This window comes from Pygocentrus nattereri, chromosome 25, assembly GCF_015220715.1.
Source record: "Pygocentrus nattereri isolate fPygNat1 chromosome 25, fPygNat1.pri, whole genome shotgun sequence".
NCBI lineage: Eukaryota > Metazoa > Chordata > Actinopteri > Characiformes > Serrasalmidae > Pygocentrus > Pygocentrus nattereri.
The window spans coordinates 5,656,321-5,683,382 of record NC_051235.1 but is presented as its reverse complement, the minus strand read 5'-3'; the positions used below and the strand labels follow the sequence as shown (position 1 = coordinate 5,683,382).

The window sequence follows — 27,062 nt, the reverse complement described above, 5'->3', positions numbered from 1 at the left end:
TGACACCACAGTTTATAGCTGACTTTCATCAGTGGTTCCCTGACCAGCCTGCTCCCCATCCTCGGGATCATTCCAGGGGTTGTTCCTTTTAATCCAGGCCCAGTTGAGTCTATGATGTTGAGAAAATTATGTGTAGGCTGGGTAAACTGTGGGTCCCTCAGTTGGAGCTGAGTTAGTGCAAGGAAAGCAGTGTAATCAGTTACAATATGGTTTTAAGTGGAGCTCACTTCATTTTTTACAGTGTATATTTTGGGATACACTGACAAGATACTGACATATATTCAATATTGAGAGTAGACTGAGTGTGTGTGTGTGTGTGTGCGTGTGTGTGTGTCAGTGCAGTAGGGTGGACCTTGGAATGCCTTGCGTGTGAGTGTGTGTGGTGAAGTAAACATTAGCAAATGAGGATGTTGGTCATTAAGACCTGCCTTCCCGCACCAAATTTAGGAACCAATTACACCAATTTATATCACACAGACTCAAGGATACACACACACACACACACACACACACACACACACACACACACACACACACACAGCAAGGGGCTTCCCTTCTGAAACCACTCAAGTTCTCCCCCTCCCTCTCACACACACACACACACACATACACAGACACACACACACTCACACACAGCTGCCAACATGTGCCTTTCAGCAGCTTTTCTCCTGTTGAGTCTGTGGGGTGAGTCCTATTTACTTCTATTACGCCTTGTTTTGTGAGAAACAGCAGGTTTTGGATCATTTTCCGCCACTGAAGTGTGTTTCTCTTCCCATGTGACTGCTGGATCCTCAGCAAGCTGCTCGTTTTGTGGTGGACTTTGGCGAAAAAATGCTTGCCGCTGATGATGACAGGTTTATGCTGTAACTGTACGTGTTCAGTGCACTCTGAGTTTAGTCTTGATCCTCTTGTGCTGGTCCACTTTTCCTCAAAAAGGAATGTGAACTTTGATCAGTTTAACAGTGCCTAGTCAATTATTTGTATGGGTCATCCAGTGGATAGGCTTCTGATTCGGCACTGTGGTTAGAGAATTGCAGTTCATTCTACAGTTAGAGTAAGAGAGAGTATGAATTGTTCACAGTGGTGGTGATGGGAACCAGACATCAGGAGAGTTGTATGCCTCTATGAGGCTCCCTCACAGAAAGTTATTACATGCAATTATAATGAATCATTATAATGACACATTTTGACACGTTTTATGACAATTTTACAGAAAATTTTGGCCTAAAATTTATATTCAAAATCATTAACAGTGCTACATTGGTTCATGCAGGCAGGGTGCTGTTAGGGAAAATAGTCCATAAAGAAAATGTATCTTTTGGATTTACAACCATTTTACCATCACCGACCTTCCGTATAAAAACTCTGAAGGCACGTGTAGGTTCACTGGCAGTTTTGGACAGTAAACCAAATGGCAGTATTTGGGTTGTAGGCATCATGACCCCTGGTTCCTATCACCACCCCTATAAAGAAATCCTAGTTGGCACGTTTTTGCTTTGTTTCCCTAAAGAAACGTCTGTAAGTGAGAAGAAACTTTTTAAAGAACCTCCACCTAATGTGAAGATACTGCACCAAAGTGGAATTGTTATAGTTTTTTCATGGAAATTACTAATGTAGATGGGGCGCACAAAGTTTCAAAGACAGCACATGAATTACTAATACTTATTGGTCATATTATCAGAAACACTGAACAGGTGCACTTTGTAGGTTTAAAGTTACCCAGTCAGCTGTGGTCCAATGGAGGTCCCTTTTTACTAAATGATGGGGGCAAATTGTACAACAGATGGTCTACATTCAGTAACTGTAACCAAAACTGCATGTTTAGTAGCTCTTTCTGATCAAATGGCCAAAGATGAATTCACATGGCACTAAGTGTCTCTAGAATGATTGACTTTTGCTAGTTTTGTTCACTCTACCTTTAAAGGACTATGACCTTAACACTTTTTAAGACAGAGTGGGGACAGGCCCCAGTTGAATAATCTCTTTCGATGAAACATGAGACGTGCACTATTGTTGTTTAGTATCAGATGTTAAAAAGGTGCTGCTACCAGAGCTCCAAGTATTCAGTGACAAGCTACTCTCTCTTTACACTTTGTCGCCTCCACTGTCTTCCAGAGGTGTGCATGACTTCTCTTTTTTATTTTCACTCTTGGTTTTGTCCTGAATACTGTAAAGGACAATGCCTGAGTGAACCTGAGCTGGAAGCTATTCAGTCACCAGACCTTCATAGAAACTTTTGCATGAACTATGAATCTAAAGCTCAGTGCTCTTAGCTTGACAGCAAACCAAGTTCTTTAGTTAGTTGATGCAAAAAGGTAGAAGGTGACTGGGAACGGTCAAGTACACTTTATATTTGTAATCTACGGGCCAGTTTCCTGGATAAGGATTAAGCCTAGTCCTGGACTACACAGGATTTTGTATGGAGATCTTTCACTGAAAGGAAGATATAGCCCATGACAAGGTTCTGTCCAACCCTAAGTGCTTAACATCTGCTTGTTTCATCATGTACTTTAATCTAAAACTTACATTCAGTGATAAATAGTGCATTGAATTTACTTTATTTGAATGTGCATGTTGGCTCCACATGAATAAATGGGCAGACGTGGGCTGGAGGTTAGGGAACCAGGCTTGTGACTGGAAGTTACGTGACTGAGGTGCCCTTAAGCAAGGCACCTAACCACCAGCTGCTCCGTGGGCATCATGGATAGGGCTGCCCCCTGCACTGGGCAAGAATGCTCACTGCCCCCTAGTGTGTGTGTTCACTAGTGTGTAGGTGGGTGTTTCACTGCATGGATGGGTAAAAATGCAGAGGTGCAATTTCCTTACTGTAGGACTAATAAGGGTCTGTTAATCTTAAATTATGGGGAAAGCCTTGAGCAGAATTACTGCCAAAACAAGCATGTTGAAAGGCAAAATTGTGTTGGTGTAGTATGTTCACGTGGAAATGATGTACACTTTTAAATCGAGTACAGGAGAACAGTTCTGAATCATGTGCCGATTAATGTGCCAAACAACCCTACCCGCATTACGGCACAACTCTATATTCACTATATTCACGTTAGCTAACTAACAATGGCTTTCAATCATGTATGAAGATATGATTTAAAATTAGATTAATATATTTTCATTAAATAATAATGGAAATCCAGGGAGAAATTTTTGTTTGAACACAGAAAAATTAAAAGTCTTGACAAAATCTCTTGACAAAATGGCTTTGTGTTGGTCAAGGGGACAATCATATTTATATTACAATTTGTGTTCTCCAGACTGACACAGAAACCAATACTGTGCCAACCAACCTGATTCAGGTCAAGAAGGATCACGAAACTAGTAGCAAATTTAAAAAATAAACCCCCAAAAAGAAAATTTAATTCTCAGAAAATAATTCCAGGAAATTCAACTTTTTGACATTTTAAATAGAAAAGATAGCAAGATTCAGAGCTCTTGACAAAATAGGTTAATGCTGGTAAAGAGGGCGGTTATATTTTCATGTTACCTTTTTTGAGAGTTCTTACTGCTGACCCAGAAATGAAAAAAACAACCCCTGTGTTAACCAGAACCGTTCTCTGCTGCTTTCAGTACACTATTTTTTCAGTGTATTTAGGGAGGTAGGAGTAGAATGGGTTGGTTTCGACACGCCTCTTTAGGATAAAGAAACGCTGTGATTACCTGCTTTGTTAGGAGCTTAGAGGAGTTTCACTGCAATTGACATTCCAGTTTTTAGTTTGGCATCAACACAACCTTACGAAAAACCACAATAACCACAGTACCAGGGCGCTCCCACTAAAGCATACAGATTTTTATGTGTACCGTATCCCACTTAAGTAAACATAGCTGTGGCAATCACAGAATTTTAAATTTAGCCAACTTGTCTTCATGTGGAAATGACAGTTCTGTATGTAAAGCATTGAAAAATAAAAAACTGTCAGTCTTCATGAATATTTTCCTTGCACCACTTGATTCTTATTATGATTCTTTATTTCCAGGTTCTTCTACCTACGGACAGTATCAGGCCAATTTCAACATGGCAGGAGTTACAGGTTCTGTCAGGTTTGACTCCATGAAGCAGATAGCTAATGTTAACCTTACTGGTACCGACACCGCAATATGTGGGTCCTTCAACCTCTCCGTCACTGAGTTTCCTGTAATGTACAGCCACATGGCCCAACCTTGCGAGGAAGCCCACATAGGAGAACGTGTGTTCACATTCACTGTGGATTCGCCTGATTCTGTGGTGAACATCTCCAGTATCTTTGAGCAGAGGTCTAGCCTGGAAGCAATGTCTCTAGTGGTAGAGACGTGTAATGGCACAAAGGCTTGTGCTGCCATCCTAGCAAGGTCAACAGTCACCACTTGGCAGACACGGTTCTTCAGACAGGTGGCTGGGAACATCTACCTCCGCCAGGTATCAGGGGAACCAGGTGCTACGCTTCTTGCAGACCTGGTCTTCGTTGATCAGACTGACTCCCCTGTAACTAATGTTACTGTTTTCCTGTCCCAAAGTTCTGCAACTAGCTGTGCAAAATTGTTGGGCAGTTTAGATCCAAACATTTTGAAAAACCTGGGCCAAGTAAAGGTTGGCTCCCCCCTCAAACCTGTCAAATCCCGCTTAGAGATCCCCACACTTGATACTGGATTTCGTTTTGCTCTTGTCAACTTCAGGTCAGGATACTCATGTGGTAAGCTCAGCATTTTAGAGACGAAGGTGGTCAGTGCTTCCATAAACATGAGGGGGGTCAAAGGTCAATTCACATTTTGCCAGCCATCTCCTTTTGACCTCACCACTCTCACAGTGAACCTGACCAACCTCAATGGAAGGGTTGGGCCATACCATATTCACTTGTTTCCCATGCCACAGTTGAGGTCACCCCCAGAGAGCACCTGTAGTAACGACAACCTTGGGGGTCACTGGAACCCCTTTGAAGTGAACACTCAGGCTTCTGTTTACCCTCCTCCTCGTGGCTCCACCCATGACCGCTATGAGGTGGGAGACCTTAGCTCCAGGCATGGGTCTTTATCAAATACCAGTGACTTCCAGGCCAACTTCATTGACTGGAACTTGCCCTTGTTTGGACGGAACAGCATCGTGGGACGCTCCGTGGTTCTCCACCAGCCAGATGGAACAAGATTTGCCTGTGCAAGCATTGGCTATCCTGGAGAAGTGATCACAGCCAGGGCTGTCTTCCAGAGCCCTGTGGTGGGATCCATCCTGTTCACCCAGCTGTATGGAAATACTTATTCAGATGTCTCTGTGTTCCTGGACTTGTCTTATGGACAACCATCCACACCTGCAACTCAGAAACACCACTGGCACATCCACAGTGACCCCATCAGCACAGAGACAGACAGCGATGAGGGTCGCTGTTGGTCCACTGGGGGCCACTGGAATCCCTACAACATCAACACCAGTTTGAGTAGCTACAAAGTAAACTGCAAACCGGAGTGTCCTTTTGCTTGTGAAGTTGGAGACCTGTCCAGGAAACACAGCCTGTTAAATTTGGGCCCAGGTACAGGCCAGCTAGCCAGCAAGTATTTTTTCACAGACACTACATCCTGGCTGTCTGGAATAGACACCATGATCGGCAGGTCTGTGGTGATCCATGGATCTGATGAGGCAGGCCATCGCATTGCCTGTGCAAACCTCACCTTCCTTCGCTTTCCGTCAGCTCAGTCTGGACCCTGGCAAGGTCTTGGGTCCTCCAGAGGACAAATCTACTTCTTCCAGTCCTCTCCCCAGGGTGCAACCAACCTCAACATCTCTCTGACTGGGCTGGAGGCCCGAGCTGCTGGATACCATGTCCATCTACTCCCACTAAAGACTGGGGCAGAGGCTTGTTCCAACGAGAACATAATGGGTCACTTCAACCCCTATGGGGTGAACATCTCGTTGTCTCCTGCTCCAGGGAATGGCACAGTGGATCAGTACGAGATTGGAGATATAAGTGGGAAGTTTGGGTATCTGACAGATCAGACCCAATTCCAGAACCATTACATGGACAGTAATATGCCACTGAGTGGACCCAACAGCATCATAGGACGATCGCTGGTTATTCACTACAGGAATGGAACGAGGTTTGTCCAGTCGTACTCCTATTACTTATGGAATGCACCATTTTGAAATGGGTGCCAAAATTCAGTGGTGACAGTTTAGTTATGAAAGCATCACACTGTTATAACAGCTCAGGTTTCGTTTGAAGCCTTAAAAGCAGAACAAAGATCTAGTAAGAATACAAAAGCCTTAAGGAGCAGGCTCATAACGTAATTCTTTGTGATTCAGTTCCTGGTTCCCCATTGTATTGCTCAGTTCCTGGAATGTGTAATTTATCTAACTGTATGTCATTTGTTGAGTTTAAACATGCATTTGTAGACCTGAGACAGATTTATTGAGGAGATTTGTGAATCAGTAATAATTAGATTAGGGTATTAAATGAATAGATCTGCAAAAATCAAATTTACATGATTTGCCACTTACCCCAAATGTCGATCAGCCAGTACATGTTTCCAAACCTTACCTTCCTTAGTTTAGAACCAGAGCTGCTAGGCTAACAAAACCTGCAGGTCAGTAGTCACCCAAACCGTTTTGCGTAAACACAAGCCCAAAACATCTCTCAACCTGAACAAACAGCTCCCAGTTCTTGATGCAGATCATATAGACAGGTCAAAGTGGTTTAATCATTTATAAAACTCACTATGAATCATTAAACAAACAGTCTGTTTAGCTAAAAGAAGAGACAGCCATTTAGAATAACTGGAATAATTTCTTTTCTGAGCAAAACTTGGTATCATTCCATGCGAGACCACCAAAGATGAGGCTTTGAGGGAAGTCATAACCTAGATGTACATAGAGTATTAGCTTTTGAACTTAAATATGCACATAAAAAAGTAACAACAGTAACTCCCAGGACCCACCTTGGAGCCCTTGACCGAGAGGAACCTAGTGGTGTTCTTGCAACAAGTGCCAGGTAATGTTGACTAACATAGACTATCTCTGCTGCTCATTTTCATAGATTTATCATTATTCAATAACTTCTGTATTAGAATAAGCAAGGTATTCTTAGGTATTACTGAGCTAACATGCCTGCATAGTTGATCTTTTACACAGTGGAAGCCTCCCAGAGTTTGAAGGCAGAAGAGTATCAAAAAGCAGGACTAATGCAGTTCCACTTTTGTACACATAACTTATGTATACATAAGATCTATTCATGACATTTTGACTAAATCATGTTTTTTAAATTATTAACATAATTTGAAGCAAATACACAAAGATTGTGGCATATATTTGCGAAAAAGGTTTAGGTGACTATTGACCTCTAGTGTCAGTTAGCACTGTTAGCCTAGCAGCTCCAGTCCTAAACTGGAGCAATAAAATGTGGACACCAACTCTCACCACGTCTCTCCCGATCGACTGCACTCAGAGTAAGTGGAAAATCATGTGAATATGATTTTATTAACCAAACTGTTCCTTTAAGACTTTGTGACTCGATCTAGGAAGAATTCCCAATGATATTGTAATGTGTTCCAGAAACTATATTCACTCTGGAAATAGGATCCTTTAAGGCCTGAGTGGACATTTTTAGACCCTTTGAAGTCCATAATTGGGTCTTTGGGAAAAAAGGTGCTCATATCAGTTTACCCTAAAGCTATTTGGCGTCCATTATGGGGTCAGATATCTAAATACCAGCCCTGCTTTGTTGTAGAGTTAGAATGAAAATTTGAAGCAAGGGGTGAGTCTAGCAGCCACCTGTGATGTAATAAAAGCTATACAAACCATTAGTATCTAACTATATATAGATTGTAGCTTTTGTAAATCAGATGACTGTGAGCATTGTGGAAATTCTGAACTGTTCCTTTTATACCTCATAGTGAAAGAAGAACCTAAAGGCCAAATGTTTTTGGCATAGTGAGTAATAGGTATATTTAGTCTCTTTGGGTTCTTGGAGTCTTCATCTAAAGATACTTTTTTTAGAGAAAAATGATCATTTCAGACAAGGCCTAATCAGCCTGTGAAATCCCCCCTAACTTGTTGTGTTGTTTGTTTGTTTGTTTTTCTTGATTTAAATCTCCTGCAGAATGCAGTGCACTGACATCACAGCTGCAAACTCTTCGGATGCATACTGGGTCATCGCCAAGGCAATGTTCGGTGGCAGCGTGACTGGGACGATAACCCTGGTAAAACAAAAATAACAGTTAGTGCTTAGTTGTGATTCACCTGCAAGAGGCGACAGAAGCCGAGAGACGAGAGACACACAGACCTTTAATTCAGTGTTTTCACTCCAGGTTTGGAGCCGCTGCACTGTATAGTTCAGTGTTTCTCTCTGCTGTTCACCTCATTCAGCTCAAGAAGGGATTAATCAGATAATAATATGGGGAATTTTAACCAGGAAACCCAGTTATGCGGTTCAGGGGTTTCAGGACTGGAGCTGAACTCTGAACTAACTGCACCAGCAAACTTACAGAATCACATTTCGTCGTAAACGACGTCGTTTTCCATCCCACGACATTCCGCCCCACAGTCTGCAGCTCTGTTAGGGGGTGACCGTTCATTTCTCTGCTGGTAGCATTAGCTAAAGTTCTCTAAAGGCCGGCATTGATCACATCTGTGTTAATCAGCTGATTTTTTTCCCTCCTATGATGAGAATTTATCTCCTCCTTATTCAACTCCATGGGGTCCTTTACCCACCCTGACGTGAAGAGCCGGTGGGCTTCTGTGCTTTTAAATGCTGTGAGAGACTCTCCAGAACAGGGAGAGGGGCTGAGTATGAAACAAATTTGATAGCTTTCCGTCAGTTTAAGTGGGACCAGGAGTTCAGGGGAAACTGAGGGAAGACCTCAGACTATTTTATCGACTTTGTGCAAGGAAGGATAGCACATACATTTTATGGGCCTATGTCATGAAAAAAATACATTTCCTCAATTCAATTCCCCGACCGGGCAACTAAGGGGCTGTGTGTAGTTTGCATATTCTCCTTGTGTCTGCATGGGTTTCCTTCCACAGTCCAAAGACATGCAGCCAGGCAAATTGGAGATGCTAAATTGTCCCAAGTGTAAGAGCATGTGAATGTGTACATGTATCTGTCCTGCGATGGACTAGCAACCTGTCCAATTTGTTTCCTGTGTTGTACCGAATGACCGCTTGGATATACTTCAGCAACCCTGAGGACAGGCGGCTTAGAAGATGAATAAATTAACTTGACCTGACTGTCAGAGTTTCAAAACATACCTTCAGTCCATATATGGAAATTAGCCTGTTTTGATTTGCTTGTTTTTGTGATGTCACAAACTCATTTACATAAACCCGCCTATTCAGCCTACAGCAGTTTAGCTCTGCTCATGCACATATATTTGAATAGGGCCACTTTCAACTGAATCTCCACATATATATATATATATATATATATATGTGTGTGTGTGTGTGTGTGTGTGTGTATATATATATATATATATATATATATATATATGCAGATAGATAGATAGATAGATAGAAAGAGAAATAGATAGATATAGTCAGTATAGATTTACTGTCCTTTGAAAATAACACACAGCCATTAATGCCTAAATAGCTGGCAACACAAGTGAGTCCACATCACAGTGGACACATTGTGTCGTTGTCCCTCCCTGGTGTCATGTGACTTACAAGGTTCCATTTGTGAATGGGTAGCAGGGCTGTTAAATTTGGTGTTTTGGATACAATTCACTACCAAGACAACTGTCTCTTGTCTACAGTCAAGCATGGTGGTGGTAGCATCGTGGTCTGGGGCTGTATGAGTGCTGCCGGCACTGGGGAGCTGCAGTTCATTGAGGGAAACATGAATTCCAACATGTACTGAGACATTCTGAAGCAGAACATGATCCCATCCCTTCGGAAACACTTCTATTTTTCATTTTTACCTAGTTTTCTCCCTAATTTAGTCGTTTTCAATTCCACCTGCTAGTTAGGACTCCTCCAATCGCACGGTGATATCAACACTAGGAGGGTGAAGGCAGCACAGGCTTCCACCGAGACCTGTGAAACCAGCCACCGCTTCTTTTTGAACTGCCGCTCACACAACGTCACGGGACAGCCGAACGCGCTCGGAGGAAAGCGCCAACCACCAGATCTGTTATGTCAGCTAACAGACGCCTGCGTTGACTGGCATTGCATTGAGTTGCGTTGATGGGGGAGAAGGGGGGCCATCCTACCCACCCAGAGAGAGCGAGGCTTCTTGTGCTCTCGTGGACTCCTGGCTATGGACAGTTGTAGCATCACCAGGGATCGAACTCACGATCTTTTGATGATACAGCCAACGCTTAGATGGTTCGCCACTTGGGAGCTAACCACGTTTCATGAAAAGATATAATAAAACATTTGCAGAAATGTGAGGAGTGCACTCACTTTTCTGAGATATTGTATATAAAATTCTATGTGCAAACTTTACAGCCTTGCTTATAACGGAGCGATAATGTTCCTTTTGAGACACCTGCTTCATTTCCATCCAACTGGCACACTGGATGGAGAGCATCTCAAGTCCCTCTCACCTTCAGTCCAGCTGAAGAGGGGATATCTCTTTAAATCTGCCACAAAAAGATGACGCTGTCTGCTTTCTCTCCGTTCTGTGGAGTGGAGGCCGGAGGCTGGGGTTGGAGAGGAGAGAGAGTGGAGATAATAAAAGTGGGCACAGCATCACTGTGAATCACTCTATCAACATTGAGCACCACATGCAAGAGCACAACTGCCTCTTTAATAAGCCCACTTGGCCAAATGTAAAATGTAATAATAATATATACAACACTATGCCTGCCATTAAAGGGGACATCCACCAATTTCTCAAAATTACTGCATTATTAATATATGAACAAAGTCATTCAGAGTGATCTGGTGTGAAATGCTCTGTTCTAGACAAAGCTACAGGGTCAGAACTGTGCACAGTGGTGGTGACAGGAACCAGATGTCTGAAGTGTTGATGCCTGAGAAATTGTTTTACAAGGTTTTGACCTCAATGCTTTTTTAAAACACTGTTCTTTCTGAGGAGCTACATACATGCGTTGTATGGCAAAATAGTCATCAAAGAAAACATATTTTTTAATATTTCCCATTATTTAATCATTATTTAGCATTGCATGTAAAAGCTCAGAAGGCATATGTAGGTTCACTGTCACTCACACACTCACACCTAGGGGCAATGTAGAATGTCCAATTGGCCTGACTGCATGTCTTTGGACTGTGGGAGGAAACCGGAGAACCCGGAGGAAACCCACACAGACACGGGGAGAACATGCAAACTCCACACAGAGAGGACCCTGGTCGCCCGGCCGGGGAATCGAACCCAGGCTCTCCTTGCTCCCCACCACGCCACCGTGCCGCCCAATTTATTACACATAAAATTAATCTTATCTAGCTGCTTGATGCTATGAATGCTCACTTTTGTGGATATGTCTATGTTGTTTCCCACTTTTGAAGCTCAAACAGGGTCAAAAATGAACTACTTTCAAGTTTCTCATTTCTAGGCCCTGAACATTTTAGGGCAACTGAATGTTACAGACTGAAATTACAGGGTCTCGTAGCGCCAACACTACGAGAAAAGTTCATAAGATCGATAATGCACATGTACATTTGAGGCTTCTGTTAACATATGTACCATTTTTGTCAAGAATATGGATCTCGAACAGTGACAGAATGTAGACCTCCTACAGTGCTAGAGTCACATAAGTAACGACGTGTATTCTGTATATCCCGTTAGTCCCAACAGAGTTTTCCCGATGGCAGTTACAGTGATGTAAGCCTGCTGGTGGACATCCGTGTATCCAAAGCCCTCAACGTGAGTAGCCAATCGTTACCCAGTCGTATTATATAAGTCGTAGTCATGGTACCTCATGAAATAATTTGGCGTTGTGCTGCATTCCCACATGTAATCCCAGTTCTCTGTGTCCATTTTAATCAGGTCACTGAAGCCTCCTGGTACATCACTGAAAGTCGCACCAGCGGCCTGCCTGCTGGATGTACTGGAACTGGAAGAGCCTTTAACCCTTTCAACATGACAGCTCGGGTGAGTCAAATATGCCAATAATGGAGATATAATATGTACAATATAGACACCTGAAGTCTTGATTCTGTAGCTGGCGTCATGTTATGATGAGCATCAGTAATACCACCATTCATGTTTTGGATGCCGGTACACTGGTCAGCCAGCATGACCATGCCAGGTGACCAGCCAAACCAGCACCAGACCAGCATAAACCAGCATGGCATGGAGAGGAACTAAGCTAAGCTTTTTTTTTTCTTTTAACCTCTTAGTCTCCAGGGTATATTTTGGTTTGTCCATCTGACCAAATCATAAGGCAAATTATTCAGTAATTGCAGGAAATAAGTGCAATTTAAAAATTTTATTTGTTGATTTATTTCTTGTGAAAGTTCCCCTCTAATTAACAGTTTTGTTTTATGATCACACATATCACTATATGCTTACAATTTACAGCTGAATGCCCAAAATTTCAGACACTCTTTATTTTATTAAAGTAACGTTTCCAGAGCAGATCACTGAAGAGACGCCGTCTGTTTATAGTTTAGAGCCCAGATTTGGGGAAAAACGGGTCGACTTTCAGTAGAAAAACAAAGTTCAGCTTCTTTTATTATAAGGGTTTAAAATGACATCACCGTCTATTAGACTGGAGAGAAGAGCTACAGCCTCACACGACGCCCAGCTTCTGAATGGAGCTTATGGAGTATGAACGTTATGAAGAACATGACCAAGTGCGGTTTGGAGTCACCGGTGGTCTTGAGGAGTTTAAGAGATTAAACAACCAATGCCATTCTGCAGCACACTGTACTAAAGAAAATCACTCCAAATCCAATACATTTTGTTATCCGGATATTTTTCTCTCATTGTTGCTCAGTCCTCTAAATGCCAAGGCCATTAAGGAGATGAAACCCGACAATTGCTACATGCTAGCTAGCACTGCCGCAGGCTAAACTGACTGAACTATGACAAAATCACTTCAAAATACTTCACGCTAACCTGCGAGCTTTGTCAAATGTGGTAGTTTAGCTGCTTCGGCAGGTTTAGACTGCAGTTTGGTTAATGTTGAAGTTTAACAGCAGACATACTTTCATGTAACATGCTCAGGAGCATTAGCTTGCTCGCAGCATGTGTTTAGCATTATTCTTATTTTGAGGGTGTAATTCAGAACATCCAGTGACCTTCTGGAGAAAAAAACGCAAACAGGACTAAACCTATTGGCTTTGGAGCAATTTGGGTTTACCAAAGGACATGACAGCGGTGACAATATCATTAATTCCTGTCAGCTTAGACCTGGAGTTGCTAATACGGGCAAGACAACACAACTTCAGAGGTCTGCTTGATAGTGGGACAAACTTATACCAAGGATATCTCCCTCTTTCTCTCCTGCTTGCTCCCCCCAACAGAGCTCCAGCTGTTCTCAGCTCACTCCTCTGGCCTGTGAGGTGGGGGATCTGACCGGTCGGCATGGCTCTATCAGTCTGACCCAGAGGCAGCTGTTCACCGACTCCCACCTGCAGCTGGCTGGAGACTTCACAGGTACCCCAGCACACAGAATGTGGAGCTGCCGAATTAGTCTAGCTGGCTATGTTTCCTCCTTTAGCTTTGCGCTGGAGCTACAAGGCTAATGCTAACAAGTGATAACACCTCAGACCATGTTCAGTTGTTCAGTAATCTCTAATGGACTTGCTTCTGTGGTTTCTGACACTGTATAACAGACTGTTACTTATAAAAATGGACAAAGCTGCAAACAACCCTGAAGCTTTGAGGTGGCTGCTACTACTGTTTTTAGCTTAGCAGCACAATTTTGTCCATTTTTATGGAAAACACTGCATCATACCACAGAGACAAAAACCAAACCACAAGTCTGTTTGAGATTGCTTTACAGTTCAATTCACAGTTTAAGTTTAATTCACAGTTTTAAGGCAACTCTGAGATGATTTAGGCCTCATAGCTCCAGTGCAAAACCAAAGAAGCAAACTTCAGACACCAAATTTTTGGCTAATCTAATACATTTGGGGTAACTATGCCAAATTTTATGTTAGTCATAAAGTCTTGTTTTTTGACTGTACTCCAAACTAGGCCCTGTTTCTAGTAGTTGAAGCTCCAGAAATGTGAAAGAGTAAAGCTACAGAATTGACATCACTATTAATCTGACTAATCAACTCATAGGAACAGCTAGCCAGGCTAAACTACGTCCTCCACATGGCGGGGTTAGTTTTAACAGTGTCGGTAAACAAAGTAAGAACATCAAGGATGAAAAATAGCATCAAATCAGATTCCTGAGGCTTTATGTTAGTTAGCCTCCATAATAACAAGTGACTTTTCATCAGTTGTCTACAGATCGCTGGTGCTAATGGTTGGAAATAGCACGATCGCTTGTTCAGACATTGTCCCAGAATCACCCTCAGCTCAGCAAATCTTCCCTAAAGTGACATTCTTCAGCAGGTATGTATTTACAGAAGCCATGGTAGCCACGTTCTATTCACTATGGAATGACAGCACCGAATCTAGATCTTCTTGTGGTGTCTTCACATTCAGTAAAGTGAAATAAAGTTAAATAAAGTTTCCTATCAGTGGATTCTTACTGTTGTGGTGGAAAGACACCATTATGAGCTTGTGGCACCACCTTGCTGGATTATAGTCAGTGGTTACCAACCTTGACTTGGAGATCTACCTTCCTGAGTCCAAATTTGCTAAATTTTTCCAGCTAATGTACTTTTTCAGAAGCACTTGCTTGGCTGAATCAGATGTACTAGTGCTAGATATGGTGGAACAGCATGTTAAATGTTGGAACTAAACTCTGCAGGAAAGTAGATCTCCAGGAGGAAAGTTGGGGACCACAGCTGTGGTCCATCTGCACTTTGTGTTAGCTATCCTCAAGCCTTCCATCCTTGGTTTCTTTCTGACCACAGTTGCTCTTGCCTGGACATTTTTGGGTGGTGGTCCAATCAACCTAACAGTGACAAAATATTACTGTCACCACTGAAGTGTTATGATTGTTTTGGTAGTTTGGGGGCAGTCGTGGGCTGGAGGTTAGGGAACTGGCCCTGTGACTGGAAGGTTGCTGGTTTGATCCCCAGTGCTGACAGTCCATGACTGAGGTGTCCTTGAGCAAGACACCTAACCCCCAATGGCCCCCCGGGTACCGTGGATAGGGCTGTCCACCGCTCTGGGCAAGTGTGCTCACTAGTGTGTATGTGGTGCTTCACTTCACGGATGGGTTAAATGCAGAGGTGGAAATTCCCCGTTTGTGGGATTAAAAAACTATCTCTTAACTTAAAAGGGAAATGTTAATGTGACAAGTTTAACTTGCGCCAGAATGATGGGAAGTGAAAAGTTTGCAAAAGAAACGAAGGGCTCATGATCCAAAGCATACCACATCTTCTGTTAAACATGGTGGAGGTAGTTTTATGGCATGGCATGGTTCGTTTTATGGCCATATATGGCTACCAGTGGAACGGGTTCATCTGTGTTTATTGATGATGTGCTTCACTGAACAAATAGATAATGACTCATAACATACAGGCAAAAGAAACCGAAGAGCTTCTTAAGGCAAGAGAATGGTATATTCTTAAATGGTCAAGTCAGTCACCTGACTTAAACCCAGTTAAAGATGCTTTTCACTTACTGAAGACAAAACTCAAGGCAGAAAAAACTGGAAGGCAGAAGAAACTGAAGGTAGAAAGATCAAACAAGCACCATTGCTTGTTACTGGTTTCCAAACGTGCATGTTCATGTCTGAATTCCTGCCTTATTTTTTAACACACATGTTGTTATGGCTGTGGTTTGCTAGGAAAAAAAAGACATCATCTGGAACTTGAACTAGACCTTGTAATGTGGCCAATGAGTTGAGGCACAAGGTGTTCCATGCAAGAGTCAATGCAGAGCAAACAGGGAACCGAAACTGAGAGGGGAACGAATAGAACCCAGAATGCACTTTTAATATTCATTCACAAGAATGCTATTTAATGAATCCACGGTGAAAATAGTGACACACGAGGCACAGCTGGGTTGCTGATCAGCCGAGGCGAGGCCCGATGCCAGAACTAAGTCATTAGTGGGGCACATAAAAAAACCATGGGTGGTCAGCGAATTCACATGACAGATGAAAAAGAAGCTAAGGTGAAATATCTACAGTAGTGTGGTTCAAAGGCATTCATTGAGGAGAAAATCTACAGGAAAGCCTGGGGTCAGCAGCACACTAATGGTCTTCTCATTCAGAGTGTTTTCACACTGGCCTTTTTTGGGTGTGATACAAACTCAGGGCCGCTCACTCTGCTAGTTCATTACAGTGGGTCAAGTGTGAAAGCAGTTTTCGAGCCAAGGAGAGGTCCAGAGAACCAATCTCTGGTCTGCAGTTTGCTTCCAGTGAACTCTGGTGTGGTCTGCTGAGTGTGTGGAAGCTATCTGCGTATGGCACCAGTTGTGGGGTTGCGTGATTGCTTCCCTTTTCAAGTTTCGTGATGACAGGGAAAGGATTGTTGTCGACATAGAGTTATAGGTTATGTTCACATTACCAGGTTGAAGTGGCACAAATCTGATTTTTTGCCCTAATGTGACTCAGATCTGATGTTTTCAGGGCTGTGTGGACGCAAATCCTGAGTCACTTTCTTATGTGGTGCTAGATCAGATACGTATCCAATTCGTGTCCATGTGACCTTAATGTGATGCTCAGATTGGAATTCATGTGCTTTTTCACCAGTGTGTGCGCCATCATTCATCGTTACCATGGCAGCAGAACCGAGCAGACGTTAAAGCCTGTAAACGGTGGAAAAGCAGCTCATCTCACCTTTTTCTCCTTCGTCTGGCTCTAATAATGAAGCTGAGAGCTGATCAGAGTTAATGATCTTCTCAGCGAAGCTCGTTCTGCTCGTTAGTTTGTGCTGATGATGCAGTGATTCAGTCACGTGACGTTACTGAGTAGGAGGAGCTCATGAGGTCATTTCAGGACAACGGTTCATCACATTAATGACAGATTTGAGTCACTTACCTAAACGAATGTGAACCATCGTGTCAGAGATCGGATTAGAGCAATGAGGCTTGTAATGTGAACGTAGCCATAGATACATGGTAGTGTATAATACAGTATCAGACACAACACAAGTCTATTAGAGATTACTAAACAACATGAAGTGGTTTGAGGTGTGTGATGATCCAGCTGTGCAGTTTGCATGATGCTAATTAGCTGGTAATAAGCTTTCATTACTTGTTAGCTGCATTAGCCTTGTAGCTCCGGTTAAAAAGTAAAGACTACACATGGGATAAGTGCCCTTGATTCAACAAAGGAAAAAGGCTGGAAAAAGAATTCATGCCCTACATTCTCACCTTGCTGGACCTGCAGCACGTTTGTGTGAATGTATTCTTGCTGTTTGGTCAGGTACGGCTTCCGTAAGAGGGTGGCAGATGTTCTGGACGTCCATGTGTCACGAGTGTCGGTCTTGCCTGGAGCCCTCTCGCCCATGCCTGGAGGGAATTGCCAGCAGGTCACCTTCCTTGTGTCAGGTAAGGAGATTCACTTTTACTACTGCCAACAGGTTGGGAGGGCCTTTAGTGTTCTTGTTCACTGGTTGATCCATGTTATTGGCCAGTGCTATCCATCATCAGAATCTTTCGCTTCTTAAAACTGGTATTGTGGCAAAGTTTTGTTACGGGACATAATAAATCACTTGTGCTAATGAAAGTGTCCTTATCTGGGACTTGTTCCTCCCTTTCAGTACTGGTTTTACGGAGCCTTTGTCCACTTGGCCTGGTCATTTTCTCTCGGGGGTTGTTCCATTACTCTATTAGCTGAAGTGAAGGGCTGTAAATGAGCCCTCAGAGCAGTGAGGGATTGATCGAACACCAGCGTCAACTTCCGAATCAGAACTCATTGCAGAATTGCTCCTGTGCTAGCTGACTTGTTTGCATGCTAAAGGCTACATGGCTAACAAGAACAAAAGGCAAAAGCAAAGCCAGAACAGTTCTGCACCAGGTTTATAGCCAGACAAAGCGATTCCTCACACATTGTGCACGTTTTGCTCAAACTTCCTAAAAAAACTTTTTGCAGTGCAAAGTTAGCATGGCTAGCCGATTAGCTCACCAAGGATAACAAGCCGAGGTCGAGTTGTTCCGTCAATAATAATCCATTCCTCACTGTCCCCTCCTTCCCTTCTGCCGCGAGTGGACACTTGTGTAACGTAGGTGACCCACATCCAAGTGATGAGTTAAAGTGAGAAATATGTCATGCACTGCTTAGATGGGTCAGCCAGATTTAACGGTGTTCAGCAAAATGCAACCACAAACACTTTTGAAATATACTTGTCACTTGTCTGTCTGTCTTTCAGGAGTGAGAAAATGTAGGTTTTGATGTTTATTTTCTGAAAAATCCAGGACAGAAAGTCAAATATCCAACAAACGTCCCATATAAAACCCATTTTACTGTGCTGTCAATAATACAAATGGCTGGTGGAAGAAATAAGCTATATATATATATATATATATATATATATATATATATATATATATATATATATATATAAAAGCAAATATAAGCAAAGAAGGTCATATACACCGATCAGACATAACATCATGACCACCTCCTCGTTTCTACACTCACTGTCCATTTTATCAGCTCCACTTACTGTATAGCTGCACTCTGTAGTTCTACAGTTACAGACTGTAGTCCATCTGTTTCTCTCATACTTTTAGCCCCCTTTTACCCTGTTCTTCAGTGGTCAGGACCCCCATGGACCCTCACAGAGCAGCTACTGTTCTCATTCTCAGCACCGCAGTAACACTGACGTGGTGGTGGTGTGTTAGTGTGTGTTGTGCTGCTACGAGTGGCTCAGACACAGCAGTGCAGCTGGAGTTTTTAAACACTGTGTCCACTCACTGTCCACTCTATTAGACACTCCTACCTTGTCAGCCCACCTTATAGATGTAAAGTCAGAGACGACAGCTCATCTGCTGCTGCACAGTTTGTGTTGATCAACCTTCATCAGTGGTCACAGGACGCTGCCCAGAGGACGCTGCTGACTGGATATTTTTGGTTGGTGGACTATTCTCAGTCCAGCAGCGACACTGTGTGCCAGCTCACTTGGCTTGACTCAGCACTTCTACACTTTCTTTTTATTTGTTTTGTGCGTGAATTGTCCTGAGTACACTTGAGCTCCTTGAATAGCTGGAGTGGTTTTACTACACCATTGTTTTTCTCCATACGCGCTTTGATGCGTTCTTCGAGCGTTCCCCTTCTCCGTCCTCCTGAGTGGGTCCGCTCTGTCTGCACGAACAATGAACAATTCAGTCCTTTCAAAGAGCACACACACTTGCGCCCATAAAAAGGGAAGATTATGCAGTAACCTGAGGACTGGCTCCAGTACGTGAGAACGTCCGGCCTTCTGAAACAGTAGAGGGGTGGGTGGCGGATGGGCTTATGTATAGACCCGTATTTATTACATGCGACACCTCTTGGAGTTAAAAGTGCTGATCTAGGTTCAGTTTTTGGTTAGTTAATCCTAGCGAAAGCAACAGACTATGAATGTATCCCTTAACAAATCTAGACATACTATTGTTGCTTTGCTAGGCTGTCAAACACATTCTTTTTGTAATTAATTGATCAATAACAATAATAATAATAATGAATGAATTCATAATCCTATGCACAAGCTTGGGCATCCCTAGTCCAATGGCATGTTTTTGATTTTCTAAGTTAAAGTAAGTTAACAGATCCTCAACAGAGTGCCAAGTTCTCCACATTGTTGCTATCACTTTGTTTTATTTTTTTCGAATAGGTTATATTCAGCAGTGAAATACAAATTGCGCATTAAAAATTGCATCGTTCTTTTATTAATTCTTAGCCATTTGGGGGGATGCTCGGGGATGCTCAGAATTTTGCATATGACACCATAAGAATGGACATAATCTTCACTCCTCCAAAAGTGAGGCAAATATGTTAGTTCTAAAAAAAAACCTGACTGTCAAGTGACAAAAATTACTAGTTATTTTGACTTATTTTGACTATTTCACAACTGGGCCACTGACCCACCGACAGACTAACACCGTTTTCAGCTCTACATCTACCATCTAATGGTTGCAGTAACATGTTCCAACAAACCTATTCACAAAGCAGTGTTTGTTTTGCAGTGTTCACTTGGTTACACTAAAGTTGATCAATTATAAAGGAGGAGGAGACAGTTCAGTGAAAGTGATAGCTCAACATGTGTCTATTTACGGCCTTTACAGAGAAACAAGCTTGGTTTGTTGGCAAGTGCCGCAAGTGGGGAGATGTGCGCAGTAACCAAAACAACCCCTCACCCCCACCCCTCTAAAAAAATCTGTATTATTTGAGCCAAATGCTCCAAACTGTTTGTGTGATTTTTGCCAGATTTTACCAGTGATTTGAATCCGTTTTTAAAAACATTAACATATCAATCAGTTCCAAGGCTTTAGAGTCACCCCACCCAAACAGAGCAGCATCGCCTTGTATGACTGGATTAAACTGCTCTCCTTTATGATTATTCTAGTTCCGGTCAGTGAGCAAACATGTCTGAATACATCGCATCTTAGTTTAGCAAGTAGGAAGTAGCAGTAAGAAATAGATATATAACTAGATATGGAACATAAACTGTGATAGTTCATGGATTGCTATAAAAAGTTTGTGGGTTTTTTGTTTGGTTGTTTGAAAAATAGGGAAACGACCTGCCCACCTAGCTGAAATCGAGATTTTCATTGGTTCTGTGGCTGAATTTGACTGTCTGTTCTCGGCTGTACGTCAGTGGTCTGTGCAGTTTCAGGACAGTGAAGATTATTTGTAACGTAAGTGTCCAGAAGTCAATTAGAGGTGGTGCATCGCCCCAGTACTTTGAAAAAATGGTGGGTTCCACAGAGTAAATACAGGTCTCAGGTTTCAACACCAGTGTCCAGTGAGAGCAACAGTGGCTGCATGTTCCCACCAATGAGTGTGTGTGTGTGTGTGTGTGTATATATATATTTATATATATATATATATAAAATAAGTGTTGGTAATAATTCCTTTTTCAGCATGTTCACTATAGGCCTATAGGCGAGGTCAACACACGCTAACTGCAGTCTGTTTGAGTGGAAATGTGAGGTCTGATGAAACTCAGTACAGAGATTACTTTCTTGTTTATACAGACTGTGAAAGCTGATCCTATATCAGCACTATTATGCTGCAACAACTGATGGTTACAGTATATGCATGGGACTGGCATTTACAGTCATTCAGACCACATGGGACACACAGGTTGGACTGAGTGACAGCATTACAGCAGATCAGGTGTTTATATCTGATAATAAATAACTTGATACTTCTTTGAGAAAAGCACCACGTGGTTTCCAAAAGACAGGAGTTATCATGACATCTATCTCTGTTTGACAAAAGACTGTTTTGTATATGCTCTGGTTACAACATTCAGTATATACAGTACAGCTCCTCTGATCCTTTTGTTTCTTAGTCAGTGGGTCATGAAGTACACAAACCATGTACTGGAGTTAAAATCGAGACACCCAAGGTAAAATACTACTCCAGTAAAAGTAGAAGTTCCTCCCACTTGAGTAAAAGTACTAAAGTATTTACCTTCAAATGTACTTAAGTATAAAGTAAAAGTACTAAAAGAGTAATTCTGGCTCTGATGTCCTGTTATCATTTTTATAACCAGACTGGCTTCATGAACTCATTTCAGGTGAAAGTCCTCCAGCGTCTCTCTTGGTAAACCAGTCTTTTAATAGAACGTCATTAATTAGTGACGCTGACGTCTATTAAAATGATCAGAAGCACAAAACACTGAAGGTAAACAGTTTCCATCAGGGAGAACCGAGTGGCTCTGAAATCACTTTTTACACACAAGCAAAGTTTCAGTTTCAGATTTATTTACAACTTAGTTCCAAGTTTAAGTTGAATAAAAACTGGCTTTAAACTCAGGATCACAGATGAGCTCCTTTACTATGTTGATCTGTAGGCGTCTGTTCATAAACATAAACCAGCCCAAACTCATTTACTATAAAATGAAATGGTGTTTGTAGAAATTCAGAAAAAAGCCGCGTCAGTCTCGACTGCATATGTGGACATATTTCTATATTGAGCTCTATTTACACAAAGTTAGGTTAGTTCATCATTTATGTTGAACAGACTCTCCCAAAGTTTTACGCTGCTGCGCTGACGTTGAACCGCGTGCTGCACTGGGTCGGTATGACCAACAGGTCAAAACCAGCTCTAAACAAAGTGACCGCTGGGCCCTGATTGGTGCTCTGGCTTTGCGCTTCTTTCGTTTTGACATGTTATGTTTTTATACACACAGAAACCAAAAGGAACATCAGATTTCTCCGAATGTAGGAGGAAAAAGCCAGATATTAAACTCTGAAATGTAGTGGAGTGAAAGGAAAAAGTCCCCAAAATGGAGAAACTTCAGTACAGATACATGAACAAATACTTAAATACAGAAACTAATTACATTTACTCAGTTACTCAGTTACTGTCCACCACTGCATTTAGTGCTAAACAACTTAGCACTTAAACAAGAACACTTAAACAACTCACATGGTCCCCCCACATTGCCTTTTCAGGCTGATCCCAGCCAGGTTATGTGAGCTGCCTGGGCACCAGGAGCTCGCTGAGGAACACTAACCCCAGGCCTGGATCCAGGGGTAGGTCCCAGTAACCCTCTCCCAGACAGGGTACATGGTTTTCTGTGTCCTTTTGTCATGGAGCATTTTTGGACTGAGTTAATATGGGTCTTCACTCCAGACCTGTTCACCTTGGGAGACTTGACCAGGAGCATACTGCTCCAGCCAACTTAGCTCTGAAGATCCCTAGACCACACAAGCACTTCCACCACAGCAAGGCCCCAATCCAGGAACAGGGTTTGGGCATCTGATCCAGATGCTCCCTGGACACCTCCCAGTGGGGGTGTACCAGGCACGGACTACTGGGAGAAGACCCTTGGGGTCGTCCTAGGACACCCTGGAGGGATCTCCAAGTTGGCCTGGGAGCGGCTTCGGGTCGAAGGAATGAGCTGGGGGAAGTTGTGGGGGACAGGGACTGGGATTTTCTGCTCTCCCAACTGCTACTGTGACCCTATCTGGTGGTTAATGATGATGATGCTTCTTTATTAAACCCTGCAATGAAATGGTGGCTGGTAAACAAAAATAAACCACACAGTGTTACAAAGTTATTAACATTTTCCAATATCTTGGTTTTCTCTGAATTAGTACAAAACCTTTATCTGTGTTATCCTCTTGGCTGTTGTGACATCTCACTGCTTTGTCCTTTAGTGAACGCACAAGGCAAGTGGAGCCCATAAAGTGGACAGTGAATGGAAACACAAAACAAGTGTGTCTAAGAAAGTGTGTAGTTGAGCTGGAATCACTCAAGCGATGCCACGTTCCTTTGTGCCAGATTGATCTAATGCCTCTTCACACTGTCCCCCCAGGTCAAGTAAACCTGAAGACGCTGGCCTCAGTAAAGAACAATGAGAAAATGGGCATCTTCAAGCAGACTGCAGAATGTGTGAGAAGTAAGTTTCAATGAAAAACACCCCACACACTGAATTCTGTAATGCAGCTCAACTCTGGTACTCTGGTCATTCCGCACAGGCTTACAGGGCCCATTCCTCACTTTCCTGAAATGAAAGAGTTTAATGTGGTGCATATACACACTGATCAGGCGTAACCTCATGACCACCTCCTTGTTTCTACGCTCATTATCCATTTTATCAGCTCCACTTACTGTATCGCTGCACTCTGTAGTTCTACAGTTACAGACTGTAGTCCATCTGTTTCTCTGATACTTTGTTACCCTGTTCTTCAGTGGTCAGGACCCCATGTACCTGCTCTGTGAGGGTCCTATTTAGGTGGTGCATCATTCCCAGCTCTGCAGTAACACTGACGTAGTGGTGGTACGAGTGGACCAGATGCAGCAGCGCTGCTGGAGTTTTTAAACACTGTGTCCCCTCACTGTCCACTTTATTAGACACTCCTACCTCGTCCGTCCACCTTGTAGATGTAAAGTCAGAGGCGACAGCTCATCTGCTGCTGCACAGTTTGTGTTGGTCATCCTCTAGTCCTTCATCAGTGGTCACAGGACGCTGCCCACAGGACGCTGCTGGCTGGATATTTTAGGTTGGTGGACTGTTCTCAGTCCAGCAGTGACACTAAGCTGTTTAAAAACCCCAGCAACTCTGCTGTGTCTGATCCACTCGTACCAACATAGCTAATAAAGTATGCAGAGCAGCAGATGGACTACAGTCTGTAATTGTAGAACTACAAAGTGCCCTTATACAGTAAGTGGAGATGATAAAAACAAAGAGGTGGTCATAATGTTAGGCCTTGTATGTATGTGCATGTATATATATGAAGTTGAATGAACAGCCGTACGACTTATACTTACATATGTCAGTCTTAAAGGCACAGTAACAAAAACTGTCTGTTTAATTCTAAGGCATTAAGATGGAAAATGGTCATGTAAAAAATGAAATGTGATTCTTTTTGGTAAACAAAACCATAGAAGTGTTATAAGTGGGCTTCAAGGGGAAAAATAAAAGGCAAGAAACATGTACGATATGGGCCCTTAAAGTTTTAAGTAATCTCCCAATAGAGTACATTTCCTAATGCAGCTACATGGCAGATTTGCCATGTGCACAAACAAGGTCTTGTAAAAGGTCATTGTCAGATCTAAGGAGGACACCAGCCTCTTACTCAGGCCTTAGTCACAGTCCTAATTTGTGAAACTGATCGTAGGACATGTGAGTGCAGAATCGGATGCCACATGTTGCTACGCTGGGAGCTTTACAGCCCTAACATGTGAGTTTTTGGGGAGAATGAGACAGAGCCAGCCCTCCAAAATAATGAAAAACAGCGATATTTAACAGCAGAATTAAAAGCGAATATTTAACAGCTATTCGTGCTCCGCCCACACAGGCTTCCCTATAAGTGTTCACAGCGCCACAGTTTGGCTAGGATCAGTACATTATGAAGATGTTCCAGCTTACAATGCTACACTGCTAAGCTGGACTGTGTTATTGTAGCCAGTTGAAACTACACAAGGTTGAAATGGTTACAATGGAACAACAAAATTAGTTAAATCTTAGTATTTAGAAATGATGATTTCATAAAATAATAAGTTGACATGTCAAAATAACGACTTTCTCAAAATATAGACTTACTTTGTCAAAATAATGTCATAGTATGTCAAACAAAACCTTTTTTCTTCTTGCAAATACAACTTACTATATGGGAATAATGATTATATCTCAAAAGAATTACTATATTCTATAAATGTTGACTTTGTCAAATGACTTGCTTATCATTTGACATTTTGACATAGTGTGCCAGAATTTCATATAATGACAAAATTAAAAGAAAAAAAAGGAATTATTTTAAGATACTAAGTCAATATTTTGACTTCATAAATCATTATTTGGAGATACTAAGTCAATATTTGCCAAAAATAAGTAAATATGTTGAGACATTAAATCAACATTTTGAAAACATAAATCATTATTTTGAGACAACAAGTTCATATTTTGAGAAAACGTGCAATATTTTTTAATAATACATTAATATATAATATTAATAAAATATTAAGTCAACATTTAGAGAAAATGAGTGACAAATTTGAGATACTAAGTAAATGTTTGGAGAATGTGAGTAATTATTTTAAGATACTAAGTCAGTATTTAGAGAAATTAGTAATTCTTTTGAGACATTACGTCAATAATGAGATTAGTAATTCTTTTGAGATATTAGGTCAATATATAGAGATATTAGCAGTTCTTTTAAGATACTAATTCAATAATGAGACATTAGTAATTATTTCGAGATATTAAGTCAATATTTAGAGAAATGAGTAGTTATTGTGATATACTAAGTCAATATTTGGGTAAAATGTATAATTATTCTAGGATATTAAGTCAATATTTTGAGAAAATGATTGAGATTAAGTCAACATTTAGAGAAAATTAGTAGTTATTTTGAGATACTAAATCAATATATAGAAGTCAACATTTAGAGAAAATGAGTAATTATTCTGAGAAATTAATTTTAATCCAAAATAAAACATCATTTGAAGATAGAAACACACTTTAAATATATGGAATTTTACCAAAAACTTGCATAATTGGGATATGGGACATATATGGGATATGGGTGGAGCCTGTTTAGGCCAATTATCTGCCAATGAGGAGAGTCCACTCACATAAGTTTGCTTAAAAAAAGTTTTCAGTGTTTTCCAGAAGTAAGCTGAAAGTGCATGTAAGTTGACTGCATGGTTGTCCCACCAGTGGTCAGCTGTTCAAACAGTTCCGTTAACATCTGGTTTTGCTGATATAGTGAATTACAGAGAATAGTGTACATTCTCTCTGTTCTATTCAGGCGGTGCCCGTGGTCTGCTGACCCATAGTTGGACCACCCAGATCCTCTCAGTTGCTGCAGTTCGGCTTCTCCAGGCGGCTGTCCTGCAGTGGACGTCACTCTGAGATTCAGCAGCCGTTAGACCGTACAGGTCAGACTCTGGCGTCTGAGTTAGCGTCACACCGCAGGCTTTATTGCGGATAAACAGTCAAACTGCTCCAGCTGTAGTCTGTTACATTCACTGGAAAGAAACTTGAGGTATTTATTCTTATTAATAATGCATCATTTTAGCGAATGGTTTTATTAGTATTAATATTATTTTCCTAGTTCTTGGAATACCTAGCGATGTTGAAGGGAATACTGATTGTTGCTGCCTCCTGCTTCTGTGTCTGGTTGTAAGGGACTGTTGTGCACTTGTGTACGTGATCATTAATGTGTTTATGTAAATGATTAATAATTAATTAAGTATGTAAATAATTAGCATATGATGACCTTGTATCCCTTTCATTTCCGTTCTCAAGATTGTACATTTTGTAAGTTGCATGTCAAAATATCAAAGCATTTGTTTTGCTGCACTTTGGGATTGTAAAAATAAAAAATGACCATGTACTGACCAGCTCAAATATTGACCAGCTCAGAGCCAGGAGGGTTTCTCACTGTAAGCGGCCTCATGTGGTTGCTTGTACGCTGTGCATGGTTAATAAATGTGTCGCTTTTGTCTGA

The 27,062-nt window shown here is 41.8% G+C and overlaps 1 protein-coding gene across 1 annotated transcript; it reads left to right on the top strand.

Moving 5' to 3' along the window:
• Positions 1 to 548: 548 nt before the first annotated feature.
• On the top strand, positions 549 to 27,062 carry cusr (Copper-only SOD repeat protein). The gene is made up of 10 exons (XM_017719723.2): positions 549 to 684; positions 3,987 to 6,072; positions 8,070 to 8,169; positions 11,718 to 11,795; positions 11,919 to 12,023; positions 13,400 to 13,532; positions 14,327 to 14,441; positions 17,374 to 17,498; positions 23,423 to 23,506; positions 26,361 to 27,062. Exons 1-10 carry the CDS (start codon positions 645 to 647, stop codon positions 26,462 to 26,464), a joined length of 2,970 nt encoding a protein of 989 aa, XP_017575212.1. The 5' UTR covers positions 549 to 644; the 3' UTR covers positions 26,465 to 27,062.